Source organism: Thunnus thynnus, chromosome 4 (assembly GCF_963924715.1).
Source record: "Thunnus thynnus chromosome 4, fThuThy2.1, whole genome shotgun sequence".
Taxonomy (NCBI): domain Eukaryota; kingdom Metazoa; phylum Chordata; class Actinopteri; order Scombriformes; family Scombridae; genus Thunnus; species Thunnus thynnus.
In genome coordinates this window covers 19054980-19073846 of record NC_089520.1, presented here as the reverse complement: position 1 = coordinate 19073846, position 18867 = coordinate 19054980, and the positions used below count along the sequence as shown (strand labels likewise).

Below are 18867 nucleotides of genomic sequence, written 5' to 3'. Positions count from 1 at the left end.
CTGTCATGAAATCTGAATCCGAGCTAGGAGCAATGTTTTCTTTCAGTCATTCCTGAGCTGCATGCACGTGACCGGGGCAAATACACTGGGGTAGAGAATTACCCGAAACAGAGTGAAGTGTAACTTGGGAGAGTCAAATTATAAATGATGAAATAATTGGCAATATTTGCCCCTGTCGATGCTGGAAAACCTACTCTCTCCTGACCACTCAAACCCCTCTGACCCACTTTCTGTCTGCCACAACACTGTCTATTTTTGGGTTAGTAACTCAGGGGGCCATGGCAGTGGAGGGGGTAGATATCTTTGTCTCATGCAATTGCTCAGACTCTCTCTAACCCCCCTGACTGACATAGTCAGCAACATCAACAACACATGCAGTCTGATGAGAAACATGGATATTTACTAGTCTTTTTAGTTATCAGCAGACAAGAGGATTTGAAGACCTTGGTAAGGCTTTTTACAAGGGAACTGAATGATGTATGACATGGACAGCTATGGCACTAACTTGTAAGAGTGCACATGTTATATAGACCAGTGGGATTTTGCTAGTATTTGTTATATCTAATGTGAAGTAGAAAGTTAGAGAAGATTCCTTAAAGTGGTGGCTGCTGAAATATGAATTCATGAAAATTCAAATAAAATTGCTTATGTTTTATCTACATTTTCATGTCAAGACGGCTAAGATTAAGAAGCCTTTGCAAAATTCAAAGTTGACTAAACACTACTACTCACTGATTGAAATGTGGCTTTAATAGGATATTGATGTCAGCTCAACAAGTTTTTTTTTCTTTGTTTTTCAGAGAAAGCCTCCTTACTAGTTTTTTTTTCCATGCCTAAAACCTCCCATGTAACTTTGTAAATATTAGTCTTCCAAAAACATTGAAGCAAAATGGATTTTAGAACCAAACATGGACTCGTGCTGCTCGACCAGCTGAAGAAGATGAGGGAGTCTGAGCATCTGACAGATGTGGTGCTGGTTGCTGAGGGCATCAGCTTCCCCTGTCACCGGGTTGTTCTATCTGCCTTCAGCCCGTACTTTCGTGTTATGTTCACATGCGGCCTGCGTGAGTGCAACAACAGAGAAATATTCCTGCGTGACACCCCTGCAGACAGCTTGGCTCTCCTCCTGAACTACATGTATTGCTCAGATCTTCCTCTCACTAACGCCAATGTACAAGGCATCTCTATCGCAGCTTTTCTCCTGCAGATGGATGACGTCTTCACTCGCTGCCAGCAGCACATGACCGAGAACATGGATGCTTCCAACTGCCTTGGTGTGTATTACTTTGCCCGTGACCTTGGTGCAGAGGAATTGTCTGACCACGCTCAGCGCTTCCTGAGGCAGCACTTTGTTCAAGTTTGCAATAATGAGGAGGTGCTGGAGCTGGAGGCCCATCAGCTGGGAAAGCTCCTCTCTTCTGATGACCTCAATGTTTCACGAGAAGAGACCATCTTGGATGTGGTCCTTCGCTGGGTCAAACACAGCACTCTGATGGATGGGGAGGTACGTATTCTTCATCTCCCAGAGCTCCTGAGGAAGGTCCGCCTGCCCCTGATAAGCCATGACTATTTAAAAGAGGCGATGAAGAGGAATACGGCTCTGCTGTCTGACGCTGAATGTCTGGAGATGTTGAATGAAGCCTTGCAGGCTACAGCGATGCATCCCTCAGCTACACCACGCAAACTAAAGTTGCGGTATGGGATGGAGACCACAGAAATGCTGCTCTGTGTGGGTAACGACAGCGGTGGGATTAGGTCAAGATATGGCAACTTTGGCGAGCGCAGCTTTTGCTTTGCCCCATCCACAGGCCGAATTTACTACATCACTTCACCTCGCTATGGAGAGGCTCTGGGGTATGTGTGTGCCGGGGTTGTAACTGAAGAAAATAACATTATAGTGGCAGGAGAGGCAAGTGCTCGCAGGATGGCCCGGCAGAAAGACATTAATGTTGAGCTCTACAGGTAAGAAGGATATTAAGTGATATATTTGATAACTCTGCCAAGCACAGATAGCACTAATTGCTGTTGTCTGGAATTGCCAGGTACAAAATAGAGGCTCAAGGGAGCTGGGAGCGCCTAACGTCAGCAGAGTACCGTGATTCTTATGGTCTAGGATCACTAGGCGAGACTGTGTACCTGATTGGTGGGCTGATGAAGCTGAAGAACCAGCTTCTCATCACTAACTGTGTGGAACGATGGTCTCTGCAGGGAGGACCGTGGCGCAGCGCAGCACCCCTGCCAATGCCTTTGGCCTATCACAGCGTGGTCAGGATGAAAGATCGCCTTTATGTGATTGGTGGTCGAACCCCACAGGTGATGTGTAAACACACTGCATGAAAAAAGGGGACTCTGAAAACATGTGGGACTTGTGAAAGTCACTTTATCAGACTGTGTGTGGAAATAAGTGGATCAGAGTTGTGTGAAAGGCGAGCGCTCCAAAAACACCCAAAACACTCAGTTCAAATTATTTCACACTTTTGGTTGCTGGCTGAAATACAGTACAGCTGCAAGTCTCATATGTTAACGTCAGGCCAATAGGATACAATTTCAATAACACTTGACTATTATCAGAACTGGTCCAAAAGTAAATTCACACATATGACTGAAATCTTATAAAATTCTCAGTTCTTCTTTTTAGCTTTTTGAAGCTGTAAAGAGAGAAACATTTTATTACAGTACAGATGAAACTTAATCATGCATCACACATTTTACTTTGAACTTTCTCAATACACTTCTGCTTCTTGGGAAATCTACCCGTAGAGTATCTGTGTACGACTCTTCTCTGACTGCACCTGCTCTGAATTGTCATACCCTCTCTCTCCTTCTTGACCATCTAGTCATACCGGTTGGATGATGAGCCGGACCGTCTTAGTAACCGTCTTCTGGAGTATGATCCAAACACAAATAAGTGGACAGAACTAGGTCCCATGAGGTACTCAAAGTACCGCTGCAGTGCTATTGTGCTCAATGGTGAAATTTTTGTGATAGGTAAGATTGTTTGTTCAGTTAACTTGTCCATATTAGGACATATTTCAATGCATATTAGTTTAGATTTACTTTGTCTTGTGTTTGTTTTTCTGTTTTAAATCTCTCTTGATGTGCATATGTTGACACAATATTGTGTCTACTAAATACATTTAATTGCACCGATTCTGTATGAATTTGTTTGAAAATCTTTGATGATAAACCCAATTTGCACCTTTAGGCGGCATTGGCTGTGAGGGTGTGGACCGTGGGCAATCACGCCGCTGTCTGGATGCTGTGGAGATCTACAATCCAGATGGAGATTACTGGAGGGATGGACCTCCTCTTCCCTGTGCCCAGCTTTCACTTCGCACCAATGCCTCTAATGCAGGAGTGGTGGGAGGAAAGATTTATGTGTGTGGATACTACAAAGGAGCAGGTAGGGGAAGATGTTTATCCATACCGGTATATACAACATGAGAATGAAAAATGTTTCTCTGAGTGTTAAACTCTTCTGTTTCTTAACAACTTTCAGATCGTCATGATGATATAACAAAAGACATTTTGGAGCTGGACCCATGGGAGAACAGGTGGACGGTGGTGGCACGGCGCGCTCTGATGCATGACAACTATGATGTGTGCTTAGTGGCAAATCTCAACCCAAGAGGACTAATGTCCCCACCTGCAGACTTAGTGAAACTGTGACACCAACATCAACTCAGATCAAAGTCTGTTTGAGGATTGGAGGTGGAAATTAATTATTAATCATTAATGCACTTATTGCTGGGCCAAAAGCTTTCATTTTTTTCAAGCAGAAAAGGTCTTAGTGGTCTGCATGGAAAAGGGTCTGCACTTAATTGACTTGTATGTTGTCAGAGTGAGAACATACAATTTGTAAATACAGAATTTGTTGCTTTTTATCTTTTTGTGTAACATCTGCAAAGATTCATTTCCTGCATCCTGCAGATGTGTCATGCATAGCTGAAATAGTATTATCAGCAACACAAGGAAATGATCTCCATTGACATGAAACAGACATTAATTGTGGTTATAATTGTGGACTTCTGGCCTAAATATGAATAAAATTATTTCACTATTTTTGCTAATAAACATGCACTTTATCCATGTTGTGGAGTATGATTGTTGTTTTTTGAACACAGACACAACTGTTTTTAATTTATACTGTAAATGTACATTAAGTTACCAGTTTATAACTAATACAGCAGCCCTGCAATGAATCCTACCTTCATCAAGGTTATACTTTTATTAAAACTGTTTTAGAGAAAAGTTCATTCTTAAAATTTTCTAATAATTTTGAAGGATTTAGTTTACGATGTAGTTGAACTGTATTGATTATACAGAGAGGTGTCTCTCACAGTCTAGACTGATTGATATTAATAAATCTAATAAAATATTTAAAACACTTCTCAGTATAACAGAGGAACAAGATGTCCAACGGAGACGTATGAGGGTCATGTGAAAGGGAAATCGGAAAGCTGATCTCTTCTATTTTGACATGTAGAACATAATATATTTTTACATAGTCAGGATTCAAATATTTATCTCAGGAGTGATACATCAGATATATTTGGTTCCCAAAGACGATCCAAGAGAAGTGATTTGTTTTCAGAACGTTTCTGTTTATTTTGCAATGCTCAGTCATCAGAATGAATACAGAATAAGTTAATGAGAATAAGTTAAATTAAAAAGTCAGCAAAGAAGCCTGACTGGAACAGTACTTTTTTCATGTTCGCAGAAAAAAGAGAAACTTGAACAAGTTTTTTAAGGTTTGTGTGATACCTTCTTACAGCTCTCCACAGCTTCTACACTCTAAGACAAAAAAATAAATACGTTCCCTCTTCAAAAACTGAATACTTTGAAAACTAAGAACATGGGTCACAAGAGCTAAAATATTTTTTGTCTATTATTCTGCTAGTCACAGAAATAACAAAACAAATGCTACCGTTCTGAGTCCTTTGGTCATCCTCTAAAAGCCTATATCAAAATCACAATCCATGTCAAACAACTGCCAGAAGCTTTCAGGTTTCACCGGGGTCTCTGTTTTGGACTCGAATCCTGTGAGGCACGCAGAGCTGGTACTGTCCTGAGACCAGCAGCTGAGAGGGGTGATGAAACATCCTGCAGCTTTGCTGGATCTGGTCTCCCTGTTCAGTGGCATTAGACAGTCTGGTTTGAAACTGTCCCGGCTGGTTACCCTGTTCTGATCATGAAGCTCACACAAAGGTCTCGAAACTTTTTGTTGTTTGTGACGGTTCACGACAGGTTGACTGATTTCATCTGAGACGATGCGCTTACTCCTCTGTGAGAGCACCAGCGGTCTCTTTTTGCGCCTCCTCCTGATGCCTCCCGAAGTGGATTTCCTTTTCCCGATGATGCAGCTGGAGTCCTGAGGGGGAACTTCAACCAGATTGTGTTCAAGGTTGTATGATGTACTTGTAAACTGTGTGCCTTCAAGCTTGTTGTCCTGCGCTGGTGACGTTTGACTAGCAGAGTCCATTACTTTCCCAGGACTGGGTTTAACCGAATGCTCTAAGACTAAGGCGTTGAGCAGCTTCAGGGCCTCTTCAAGCATGCTTCTCTCTCTTTCCTGCTCCTGTCTCAGACACTCCAGACTATTTTTTAAGCTTTTCACACTTGAGGCAAGTTCTGCAGTTGTGTCTCCACTCTGAAGAATATCAATAAACAATGACACTCCTCACTAATAAGACACATTTATTAGCTACTAAGATTTGCCAAGCTGAAACTGCAGTTATTGTGAACATGAGCTACAAACTATTCACCTTTTGCACCCTTTCTTCCAGTTCTGTCATCACCTCTTTCTGGGAGTTCACTTTATTTAGCAAAGTCTCAAACTGCTGTGAAATGTCACTCTGGAGACTGCTGAGATTATTTTGTGCTGGAGGAAATGAATCAAAGGATAGAAATTAGTACATAAATTCCTCCTGACAAATTCTCCATTTCAAAATGAACAATTAAGTTAATGATGGGCAGAGAGCACCATCTACTGGTGATAAGAAAGGCCTACTCACTGCCTTTTTTTACTAAACAGTATAACGTACCAGTTCAGTTGTTGTTGTTGTTGTTGTATGCAGTAATCCAGGAGGCAATTTTAAGTACATTAATATGAAGTTAAAAAAATACTGATTTAATAGACCACATTAGGAAACTTACATGTTGATGCAAAGTTGTTAAACTTTTCAAGGACTGTTTGGCACACAGCAGTGTTTTTCTCTGTGCCAGCAACCAGTTGTTGGATCTGAAAAACATTGCAGCATTTTTTAACATTTTACATCTAGAAAAGAGGAGCTATAATAAAACAAGTAACAGAATGGATGCCCATAATCACTTACATTGTTGAGAGTTTCTTGTATATTTAGACATTCTTTGGCTAAAATATCACTGATAAAGCAAACAAAACAGATTTAGAAGTGATTACAACTACTTTTAATAATCAAGGTGTATGTTTCAAATCTGTTCTCTATTCCTGATACAGAGAAGTACCTGTCAGTTTTTTCTTTTGCCTTTTTCTTGTCCTCCTCAAATTTATCCAGTAATCCAAAAGCTTTGGCTTTGTCCTTAAATTCTCCAAACAGGAGAGGTTTGGTGTGATAACTGTTTGAAAACTTTGGGTCACTCCCCTAAAAAGTGACAAAATACAGAGGTTTAACGGACATAACAGTCTCTGACTCTATAACAATAGAGTTGTTGCCATACAGCCAAACCCTAAAAACAACGAGTCATGTGTTGTGGTATAGGCTGCAACTAACAATTATTTTCATCATTAATTAATCAGATTTTGTCAATTCATCGTTTTGTCCACAAAATGTTGGAGAATAGTAAAAAAAAAATTATAATAAAATTTCTCAGAGACAAAGATTGTTTTACTTTATATGGCCAACCCAAAGAGATTCCATTTACTATGATATATGACCAACAAAAATATCAAATCCTCACATTTGAGAATCTGAAATGTTTGTCATTTTTTCATAAAAAATGACTGGAACAATTAATAAATAATGAAAATAGATGCAGATTAATTTTCTGTCAATAACAAATAACTTCAATGAATATAATAATTTCAGCTGTAGTTGTGGTTGAAATGGTGATTACGTTTTGTCTTTCTAGATCTGCATAATGTTAAGGTTTTTGGATTTATTTTTTTTTTTTAATATATAGACTTACTAAAGGAACAAAAGTACAAAGATCATAGCCCCACAAATGGCATCACTTAGTCTTTTTTTACTTTTCTTACAACACACATCAGCTGTCCCATTAGACCCATTACTCAGCTCACTTATAAATGCTATAATGGCATTAAACCGGTGGGACTTCTTTCTTCGTGCATCTAGTCACTAGAAGATATCGCTGCCTCACCAAGAACCACCTACAAGATGAAGATGGTTAGTCTCACCTCTTGTGAACTTTGTTGGGAGGTCCTGGATGACAAACTCATATCCTGAGATGTGCCTTGTGAATTTTCAGGCCAAAACTGAGACCCAAAGAAAAACTGAGAATCTGTGCAACTGGAGTAGCCGCTGGTGGCCACATTCCTGTTGGTTGTTTTATTCCCACCAGGTTTGAAGAGTAAAGAAAATACAAACACACAATATGTTTGTGCAGCAAAACAGAGAAAGTGTTTGTAGAAATTAGGTAAACATACAAATATTGGTCTAGGCAGTTCATGATACTGTATCCAAGTTTTGATTTTAGATGAAAAACTAATTCAACAACTTCATATAACATTATAACTTTACAGTGGGTGAAAATAACAGCTAAGTTTAGTCATTAAGTAACTTACGTGTTAGCTAACCACCTGCTTCCAGTTGGGATGCTCAGCATTTCTTTTATGTTCCTCACATGATTCATTGTTTTTGGTTTCCTGTTTATAAAGATAACAAGTTAGTAGAATTTTTAGCTACCTAGCTGATGTCGGTATAGCATTAGCTAGCTAGTTCAGAAAATGCGTCATTAGCTAACTTTAATTAAAGTAAAGACAATTTAAATTTAGGTTATCTGTTAAGGCCTATCAAGCCTTTATCACATGATAGTTATACTTAGTTTAGTAGTGTAAGTGTTTATCATAGATTAAGTACAAAACGATCAAATTAACTCACAATTCGCATATTATGTGATGAAGATGATGTCGCGTGTAATCAAATCTCCCGCCGTATGAGCGAGGCGAGGCTGACGCATTCAGGTGCCGTCGGAAAACTCTAGGAAGCACCAACACACAAACCTCTGAAACAAAAAGTGTTATGTAAATATTTGATTTCACCATGAGTGGAATATTGAAGTAACACCTGTGGTCTCTTCAATTAACATTTCACCAGCAAGTAAATCATATACGCTCGATTCTTTAATATGTTTTCTACAAAAATAAGAATTAATCAGTTTGGTGTAATGTACATACATTTAATGGGAAACAATAGAGTATGTACACATTGCACAGAGGGCAGTAGGCAGCGGTGGAAAGTAACTATGTACATTTACTCAAGTACTGTAGTTAAGTACAGTTTTAAGGTACTTGTACTTTACTTCAGTGTTTCCATTTTATGGTAATTTATACTTCTACTCCACTACATTTATCTGACCACTTTAGTTACTTTTCAGATGAAGAGTTGACACATTAGATAATATAACAAGCTTTTAAAATACAACACATTGTTAAAGATGAAACCAGTGGTTTCCAACCTTTTTGGCTTTTGACATCTTACAAAAAACAGTGTGTAGTCGGGGTCACATTTCAGATGTCAATGAGTTGTTAACAGCTCCACTAAACAGTGGTTTCTTACATGGTTTCATTTTAATAAATGTTCAAATGATCCAATATTTCACCTACATTTTCCAAAAACTGGAAACAGATTTGTGCATCAGAACTGTGTTTTTCTTCTTTCCTCTCTCATTAATCATCTCACAACCCCTCAGATTTATCTGGTGACCCTTCGGAGGTGCCTGACCCCTAGGTTGGGAACCACTGGACTAAACTTGCTAACTGTATATAAAGTAGTTGAAACTAGCTCCACCTCCAGCAGCTACAACAGTAACATGCTGCTCTAACACTGATGCTTCAGTATTAATAATCTAATCATGTCATATATAATAATATATCAGTCAGAGGGACCAAACCACTACTTTTACTGTAATACTTTAACTACGTTTTGCTGCTGATATTTATGTACTTTTACTTAAATAGGATTTTTCATGCATGACTTTTACTTGTAATTAAATATTTTTACATTGCTGTATCAGTACTTTTACTTAAGTAAAGGATTTAATACTTCTTTCACAACTGGCAGTAAGTGAGGTATGACTGTAGGGACCCAAAAAACAAACTGTTGCCCCAGATCCTCCTAACAGGTTAATCAGGCCATGATAATTGTAGGGCTGATATTGACCTTTTCACAGCAGACATTTTCACTCGTCATAGAAAGCAAAGTACATATGTGGAACTGATAACATTACCAATGGCATTCAAGTGTCTAAGGAAGCCATACTGGTGAACCTTAATGGGATCATGAATCTGGAAAAATGAAATGGGATTCAGCCATCATTAATATCATTAATTACACCCGTGCTTTTCCTGCTTGACATGTCAAAATGTCTACTGTGAAAAAGGCCTACTGTGACTTCTTAAACACAAATGTAATATCATTAATAATGGCTGTATTCCATTCAGATGCAGTGTCTCTGTTGATACTTAATTATTCATTATGATTTAAATTAATTGCCGAGACACACTATTGTATTTAATTAACATTTTTTATTATCAATATACACTCACCGGCCACTTTATTAGGTACACCTGTGCAATCTAATGCAATCCAGTAGAACAGCTCTGCAATAAATTCTACATTTACAAAGCGTATACATTTTCAGTTTTTGTTGACATTGTCAGAAAGCTCACTTTATGTTTATCATTGAGGACGTAGTGTGTGGTGGTGGTGTATTGGAGTGCATTATATTGAAAAGTGTTCCTAATATTTTGCTTCCCTCATGTATGTTAATGGAGTGTATTTAATTTACCATTTTTTATCATTATTATTATGACATTATTAATTGTGTTCATGTTTCTCCTTATTATTAATATTATTAATTATGATTACAACAGTTATGACCAGTAACGTCATTATCGTCAATAATAACAATAATAATGTAAAATAATATTATTACTATTATTATGTTTTGATAGTCTTTGATAGTCTTGTATTTGATTCTTATTTATTTGTTTATCTTTTATTTTTTCCACTCCGACACAGCTGGTGTTGTTTATTCAGAAACTCGTACCCGGAAGTGCTGAATGAAGGCGAGCTGCTGACTGACTGTGAGCTGCGAGCTGCAGGATGATCTGTGGCTGAGCTGCAGAGGTTTGTTGATGACAAACCTGCCAACAAATGTTAGCGACTGTCTGTCTGCTAAAACCCTCTGCGGCGGACGGGATCTGACGTCGATTACAAAATCACACCCAGGAGTTTGTTGAGGCCACAGCCTGCTGTTTTTTTTATCTGGTGAGTGAACTTTTTGTGTTTCTTATTCAACACTGTGGTGAAGCTGTTGAGTCTGTGACTGCAAACACACTCGATAATGTACAAACAGATTGATATAGATTAGCAGGTCGGCCTCACTGGCGCTGATATGATGATCGTAGCTGTATGTCTGTTGGCTCAATCACAGCATAACTTCATCCCACTGACAGGTGCTAAGCTAGCAGGCTAACCATCCTCTGTCCCTCAACTGACATTAGCTCGTTTCGTGCCTTTTCAGACAATTAGCTACGTTTCTTAGGGCGTTACACATGAAATAATTACTTTTTAATTAAAAACGATGGTGTCAAATTAGACAACTGTAACGTAAAGACAGACAGAAAAGTGGCAGGTGTATTTGAAATCACCTTTAGTGGAAAACTGCCCTCTCATGAATGTGAAGAGCTGCAATGATTAGTCAATTAATCCATTAGTTGTCAACGATTAAATGAATCCCCAACTATTTTGATAATCGATTAATCGTTTGGAGTCTCTTTTTTTTTTGAGAAAAACATGTCCCAATTGTCTGATTCCTGCTTCTTAAATGTGAATACTGTCTGGTTTCTTTAGTCTTCTATGACAGTAAACTGAATATCTTTGAATTCTGGATAAACAAGACATTTGAGGCTTTGACATTGTTCCCCATTTTCTGACATTTTCTGACATTGAAACAATGAATCAATTATCGAAAAAATAATCAACAGATTAATTGATAAGGAAAATAATTGTTAGTTGTGTGTGTGGGTGACTCATTTGTTTAGTTTGAATGCAACACTGATTAACATCTTTTGCATCTTTGTGTAGTCGTGTTTCTAATTAATGACCTCATTTCCAACCTGATTTCAGCTAAAAGATTAGTTTAACCTGTCAGATGTATTGTTGCGAGACAAGTTGAGTCAATTATGGTAGCCTTCATGTTTAAAAGACACTCTACCCTCTTTCATGACATATGAAGAGGAAAAAAACTTGTTATATCGGGAAAATGATTCACAAGTGACTAGGGCTGCAACTAGTTATTTATATTGTCGATTAATCTGTCGATTAGTTTCTCAATTAATCGATTAGTTGTTTAGTCTAAAATGTCAGAAAATGGTGAAAAATATCGATCACTGTTTCCCAAAGTCCAAGGTGAGGTCCTCAAATTTCTTCTTTTGTTCCGACCAACAGTCCAAAACCAAAGATATTCAGTTTATTCTTATTGAGGACTAAATAAACCAGAAAATATTCATATTTATGAAGCTGGAATGAGAGAACTGTAGTATTTTTATCTTAAAAAATTACTCAAAGGTCGATTATGAAAATTGTTTGCGATTAATTTTCTGTTGAGTGACTAATCGATTGATCGACTAATCGTTGCAGCTGTACAAGTGAGATAGTATCAGCCTTTCAAGACACCACAAACGTATTTAAGAGGGCTGGGTATCGTTTTAAATTTCTTGAATCATCAAACATATATCCGAGGCTCAGTATTACTGATAAAACTGCTCACTTACATTGAGAAGTTAAATATGCTGCTTATCCTACAAAATCCATTTTTTCATTTACCAAAAGAAGCAAAGCAAATATTAAATGTTGGCTACTCACTGTTAGCTGTACAATCACTTTGCCTAAATAAATACAGTTTAAAGTCGTCAAGATCAGGATTTAAATCACTAAGTATGTGAATAAAGAATACAGTAAGCAAACAAGACTACAGATCTGGTCAGACATTCATTAACATTTTGCACCTGATAGTTTTTAATATTGCTTGCAACAAGCACCAAAACAGTGAGGAAGCTTGACACCCAATTAAGTTTTGTTTGGCCAATAAACAGGACAGAGAATGACCTTAAATTTCTTTGAATTATTTTGTTTGTCCTAATAATAAAGTTTATATGATACATTTATTAGATAAATGTCCAACCGGTCAGTTTGTTTATCACGCTTGTTTCTTGTGGTATTAAATGAGTAAATGAATCTACTCTGTGCTCAGTTATTGATGTTTATCTAATTCAAGTCTGTTTGGTCTTTAAGGGTTCGAATATGGGTCTGTCATTCCTTTTGGTCTTGGCTGCAACTGTGATTCTCATCAGACCCGAGACTCCTGTAACTAAGGTACAAAACGGATGTTATGCTACTAAGCTGAAAGTCCAATGTGCTCTGTGCAGGTTGCATCAACTAGTTAACTGCTGTTCTGTCGACAGGCCCTACATCAGAATTCACTGGAGTGCTGTGGCGAGAAACAAAGAGCGAACAATTCATGTTCGAATGACACTCACTGTGAACCAGGTAATGTGAATGTTTGAACAAAGTTGGCACACATATGAAGAAAGTCACTATTAACCTTTTATCGTCTTTAATTCATTATTATTTTTATCATCATTAGTCAGAGACCAACCAGGGTGAAATTATATTCTGCCCATTAATCAGTGTATACCATAAAGTCACTCTGCTAAATTGAAATGCATAAAGCAAATCTTCTGATGGTTAAAATCCAAGATATTCGATTGGATTAGTAAGACAGAGTCAGATGGAGAGCACCCTGGAAGTTAAACTGACAACATTACAGTATGATAGAAATGTAGGTGGACTCCTAAACATCAGTTGGTTGAATGGTGAATTGATTCTCCGAGTGTGTGTGAGGTGTTTGGTTTATAAATGATAAACCTTACTTCCTGTTCTGGAAGTCAAAGGTCAAGGCTTTCTGGTTTTCTTCTTGACTTGAAGGCTTAAACTATGTTAAACTGCTAAACAAGAGAGCAAAACTGTACCGGAGAAATGATGTGATATGTCTAAGTTTGCTAGCAACTGGTGGCACACAGGAGATTTATGAACTGCTGTGCTTGTAATAACAATTTGGTTAATGGTTGGATAAACCCAGTCAAGTTAAACACACACTGTATATGTGCTACTATGCTATATGAGAGCAAATACAGAGCATAAAATGACATTGAGGAGACGTAACTGAAAGACACAGGAGATGTTCCAGGAACAGATTATGAGTGACACACAGTACAAATATGTTTGAGTCAAGTTGTTTATTGCTGTACTTTTTAAAATGAAAGAGAAAGTATAATTGTAATGATGTTTGAATTTTAGAGTGAAAAAACTGGAGGCAGTGTTGCTCCTGCATGCCAGAGGGACTGAGAGTTTTAACTTGCAAAAACAGCCTGCTGTGTCCCTGTTCTCATGTTACTCTCATCTTTGGCAGCATGTAATAAAAGGAAAACAACCCTTTTTTGTTCATTTAAGACTTTTAAAACTGGATTAGTTTGGGGAAATGTTTGCATTAGTGAATCTTGAAAGTACAGTTTATACAGCAAGTCATATTTTGTCTTCTTTTCATTGTAGAATAAAATGCGAAAAGTGCACTTTTTTGTCAGTTCATTAATATTAAATATATTTTTCTTTGGATTTCCTCAGGATGCTTCTTGCGTGTCCTTGAGAACAGCAACACTGTTTGCATATTCTGTGACTCTGCAGCTGTAGATTTGGAAAACATAACAGTCTGCACCTACAGTAAGCACTGGGAACTATTCACTTACTGTTAATGCACCAATGAAAATCTCAATGTTACTTTGAATCACGTTTATTTTAATTTGCCCTTTTCTGTGCTTGCTAGACTACACAGTGGAGAGGAAAAATCATACAACAGTAACTACTGTCATTCCTAAAATTGGTAAGATATCATATCCACAGTCATAATGAGGTTATTTTGTTTAATATATACCATATTTATTTAACTGTAATGTCATGTGCTCACCTGTATATATTATTTGAAACGTTAATTCAGTGTCAAGCAAATGTCTTGCATTGTTGCATGTTATTTTTCAAGGGAATAAATGAAGCTTTAAGGACTAATATAGCCGTCATTTGCTATAACAAGTTTGAAATTAGTCAGTAAATTGAGTAAGAGGAGACCAAAATAGTTTCTCTTTCCATGGGTAGCAAGGGTGTATGTCTGTGCTACTGCTGAAGTGGTAAAATGTTCCAGTGTTGTCAACCACTTCCTGTTTTGTGCTTTGTTTTGGAGCAGGAGGGCCAGGTGTAGCTGCCTCTCTTCTTCTGGGAACACTGTTGATCAGCCTGTTTCTGATTCTCTCTGTTGCCTCATTCTTCTACCTCAAACGCTCCAACCGTCTCCCGAGCATCTTCTACCGCCGCAACAAGGGTAAGCGCCGTACAGGACAGGTGTGACACACGCAGACAGACTTTTGTTTAACCTGCACATGAAGCTCCAGACCTCCTGTTTTTAATACTGTTATCTACCACGAATAATAGATCCTGTGTAATAAAGCACTGAAGAACATAAAACATGGAAAACACAATGTTGTTGTCATGTTTCAGTCAATACTGTATAAACCAAATGTAAACATTTTGTGTACCTTTTTTTTTTTTTTACAGCGTTCATATTTCAACCAAGTGAGACAGTAAGTCATTTTTATTGTTTATTCAAATTTAATCAGACATTTGGAGGCTTAATGTTTGTCTGTTTACTGTTACCTCCAGCAATATTCTCTTGTACTACAAAGACAATGAGTCCTTTGTGTTTATTCCCTTCCAGGCTGTCATGATACCCTCCTCTACAGGTAAGACTACTATGCTGTCTCACTCTGTACGCTACCTGTCTTGTCTTGAAACTGAGACTCTCTGATCTTGCTGAACAGGTTATAGTATTTGCTATTGAGTAATCCAAAGCAGTCAAAACATTACCCAGCAATGAGCAATGTTGCTGAGGTGTGTTGCATTTTTGCAGTTGTAACATCAAAGGCTTTTGTCCAGGAAGAGCTTATCAGCCCATAAAATCTGTTTAAAAAAAAAAAAAAAGCTAAAGGTTAGCCGTTATGAGCCATTAAAATGTATCCCTCCTGTTCTGCCTTTGACTCATTATTCTGTGTTTTCTTTTTGAAGTGAGGAAGCCAAGATATGTCAGAAGGGAGCGGCCCTCTGCAACTTCAACACTGAATAGTGCCATCATACCCACAACATCCACTACTGAAGTCTATAACGTGTAGGAGGTGGGAGTGCTGGTGCAGGTACATAGGAGAGAAAGCTCAGGAACGATGTTTGATTTTCTTATCTTGTTGAAGGTACAGCAGCGCAGACAAACTGGTTAACTCATACTTAGGTGGCCAACTTTAACTGTAGCTGCCATTCTCGCCATGTGGGTTTTTTACTTTTTCTGTATTTAACTAAAGTGTAATAATGAAGAAAATCAGTATCTCCCTGACACAGTCTCTGAATTGTTCATGTTTTTTTCTTTGAAAAGAGGTACAACACACATGCTGCCCTGTTGCAGTGAATGAGATGCACTCATCAGTCAGGATCACTCCTTCATTTTTCATTAAGAACACTGAAAAACTGTCATTAAGCAGCTTTTCTCTGCTCTTTGACAACGTGGGATAAAAGAATAGTTTGACATTTTATCAAATATGCTTAATCGCTTTCTTGCTAAGAGTTAGATGAGCAGATTGATACCACTGATATCTGTCCGTTAAATCTGCACTAACTGATTTTCTTTGGATGCTTGGGGGCAGTGTAAACAAGCTGTGAACTCAACATTGACATATTATCACCTTTTAAATTGAACTTGTTGGCAAACAGTTGCTTATTTATACATCCAACAGACACAGAGAAGCATTAGCGTTCATTTGGAGTTGTGTCTCTGACCACCTGGAAGAAATAAGTCCAATATTCACTCTGCTTTTAGCTCTGCTTTGGTCTCCATCAACTCCTGAGAAAAATATGTTCGGTATTGGGCAGGAACAGGTTTTAGAGCGTCATTGATGAAAACAGCTGATTGCTGTGGCCAAAATAGGATGTTATGAGAGCAGTGAGAATAAACCAAAACAGTAAAATTGCGAGCCAGAAAACTAAAATGATGAGCTGAAAGATGCTAGGAGAACCGAACGCTCAAGTGATAATTATCTGTGGTTTTGTCCCCACGAGTGACCCCTTTCACCTACATGTAGTCATTGTTAATATAAAAATGTTGATTATACCTGCTAAAACTATGAAGCTGCAGCCAGCAGGCACTTAGCTTAGCTTAGCTTAGCTTAGCATAAAGGCGGACAAGAAGTATTCTAGCACACAGCCCCCCATAAAACCTCAACTTAGTTTTTTGTAAGGATAGAACAACAAGATAAAACATGTTAATAATTGAGCTTTAGAGGTGTTTTTTGTTCTTCCTTTGGACAGAGCCAGGCTAGCTGTTTCCACCTGTTCTCAGTCTTTTTGGTTAGCTACGCTGACTGTCTCCGCACAGATATGAGACTTCTATTGATCTTCTCATCTAACTCTCGGCAAGAAAAGCGAATAATTTCCCAAAAATTATTCCTTTAAGTGATGGGTGTCATGAATACATGATCAGTCTGTTTAAAGCTAAGAGCTCGAGACCAAACTAAGTGACAGTGACGAACTGATTTTCTGGACAAAGTAACAGCCCGGTAATGTTTAATGGAAGCCTGTTTTTTTCTTAAACTTTGCTTATTAGGATGTTTTTTACATGTGTGATATTTATTTGTGTTTTGTAACTGTGCACTGAGTTTTACTGATTAGAATCAGACCAACAGAGTAAACTGTGTGTAATAGCAGTGGAGTTTAACTGGTGGACCTGGACATTTTAGACGCTTTATTGATGATTGACTGATTGCATTTTGTATTTTTATTATCGTGTTTGTATTTATTATTTTTGTCAGCTCAACCAAGGTGAATGTATTTCACAGGTACAACAAATCATGCATCTCAGTTGCATGCATCATCTATTGCAGTCCACAACAGACCTTCTCAATCATGAAAGAGCTCATTTTCAACAAAATCATAACTGTTCACAAGAAAATTTCTGATCTTACGAAAAGCTTTTAAATGTCCTAATTTTGCAGAAAATTTCAATTCTAATGGATTTACCTCTCAAAACATAGATTTACTGGATCTTAGTGCACTTTATTTGTCTGAGGCCACCAGCTAATGTTGGACCATAATTTTGATAAAAATACTTCAGAAAATCTTGTTGCCACCGAGTGTGATTGAGATTTTTTCGTTGTATAGCTGGCAACGTTACTGTTGCATTGTGAACATTACTTGACTACTATTACCTTTGCCAAATGTTGTCTGAAGAAAATGGCGTTTCCTGTATGCCATTACTGTGATTACTGTGCCATTATGAGCTTTAAACACAGCCAAGAAATGTTTAGTCATGACGTTACCTGTGATGAATAATTGGGTATTTTAATTATATCCAGTGGCCTTTACTGTATGTACAATTTTAAAGCGAGGCTAGTTATCCAAGTAGTTACCCAAGTTTTATTTGCTACAAGGTATTTAATTTCCTATAGTTTTATATCTTGACAACACTAAGTCATTTACATCTTCAGTACATGTGGAGCAATGTGACGTGAAGCTATTCCCAACTAGGTTAAAGGCAGCAATCATTCCATGAATATTCCCCCTTTTGCTTCATGTGTTTGCTGTTGTACAGCTGAATACATGTACATACTGTTTTATACAAATGATGTATTGTTTTTGTAATTATGTACATATTCTACTTTCAATGCCATGAAGAATGCTCTCGAGATGTGTAATGTTTGCAGAAATAAAGCACCTTTCCATAATCATTGTCTACATTTGCTGTGATTATGCAGACATATGAGCTCTAACACCGCTGAATCATGTTGGTGTGTTTCTTTTTCCCCATGGAAGACTGAAATATCATTTCTCTGTCGTCTTGTGATTTATGAGATTTAACATGTACCTGATAACACTGAGAAATCTCTCTACTGCTCATGTTTTAATTGAATTGGATTGCATTTTGTTGAACTGGATTAAGTGCCTCCTAGCAGTTGGGCAAATAAACCAAACAGAAACGAAAACACTGAACTCATGTTGATTGTTAAGATAACACACATCAGCAACTGTCACAACTTAATTATTGTCACTAGTGGTGGTCTATATTCAACCTGTGAGAAGTCATTTCTGTTATTTCTTGATTTAAGAAGAATGTAATTCTTAATGCTCTGATTTTGCTCATGTGTATGTAGAAACTGATTCCAAAATCATTTTGAATATCAAAATTCAATCTATTCATCAGGATGGATTTTAAAAATATATAAAAAATGATAATTTCTCAAAATGTCTTCTTTAAGTTAATGTTCTTTTGCCTCTTTATACATGAACATGACCTGAGCTGACACAAGAATTGATGGTAAAATTGTAGAATTTGCATATTAAATATAAGATGGGTGCATTTTTAACTACAAATAATGAACTTTTTTTAAAAATTTAGTTTGCAAAAGATATGTGACGGGTCCTCCTAGAGACCAAGGCTAGATGTAAAATTGTGAGACTGTAATATCACTAAGAATTTAGTCTCCCTCCACTCAAAAAT

The 18867-nt window shown here is 37.6% G+C and overlaps 3 protein-coding genes across 4 annotated transcripts; 2 read left to right on the top strand and 1 right to left on the bottom strand.

Annotated features, from left to right (window-relative positions):
- The first annotated feature begins 291 nt into the window (after positions 1-291).
- Positions 292-4089, top strand: kbtbd12 (kelch repeat and BTB (POZ) domain containing 12). The gene is made up of 6 exons (XM_067587219.1): positions 292-447; positions 801-1962; positions 2043-2313; positions 2838-2988; positions 3206-3403; positions 3500-4089. Exons 2-6 carry the CDS (start codon positions 890-892, stop codon positions 3667-3669), a joined length of 1863 nt encoding a protein of 620 aa, XP_067443320.1. The 5' UTR covers positions 292-447; positions 801-889; the 3' UTR covers positions 3670-4089.
- A 494-nt stretch (positions 4090-4583) lies between these two features.
- On the bottom strand, positions 4584-8229 carry LOC137181486 (interactor of HORMAD1 protein 1). Its single transcript, XM_067587221.1, has 8 exons — positions 8100-8229; positions 7784-7864; positions 7397-7535; positions 6487-6623; positions 6336-6384; positions 6157-6241; positions 5766-5881; positions 4584-5650 (listed from the first exon to the last, which is right to left on the bottom strand). The coding sequence occupies exons 2-8, from the start codon at positions 7849-7851 to the stop codon at positions 4952-4954; spliced, it is 1293 nt and encodes a 430-aa protein (XP_067443322.1). The 5' UTR covers positions 7852-7864; positions 8100-8229; the 3' UTR covers positions 4584-4951.
- Positions 8230-10265: 2036 nt separating this feature from the next.
- c4h1orf159 (chromosome 4 C1orf159 homolog) lies at positions 10266-18094 on the top strand. 2 transcript variants are annotated; one of them, XM_067587212.1, is made up of 10 exons: positions 10266-10490; positions 12519-12599; positions 12689-12773; positions 13908-14003; positions 14107-14163; positions 14521-14655; positions 14889-14914; positions 15049-15073; positions 15396-15520; positions 17210-18094. In XM_067587212.1, the coding sequence occupies exons 2-9, from the start codon at positions 12528-12530 to the stop codon at positions 15497-15499; spliced, it is 600 nt and encodes a 199-aa protein (XP_067443313.1). In that variant the 5' UTR covers positions 10266-10490; positions 12519-12527; the 3' UTR covers positions 15500-15520; positions 17210-18094. The 2 variants fall into 2 exon arrangements, with proteins under 2 accessions (XP_067443313.1, XP_067443312.1); XM_067587211.1 differs by having other exon boundaries at positions 10267-10490; positions 15396-18094.
- The last annotated feature ends 773 nt before the right edge of the window (positions 18095-18867 follow it).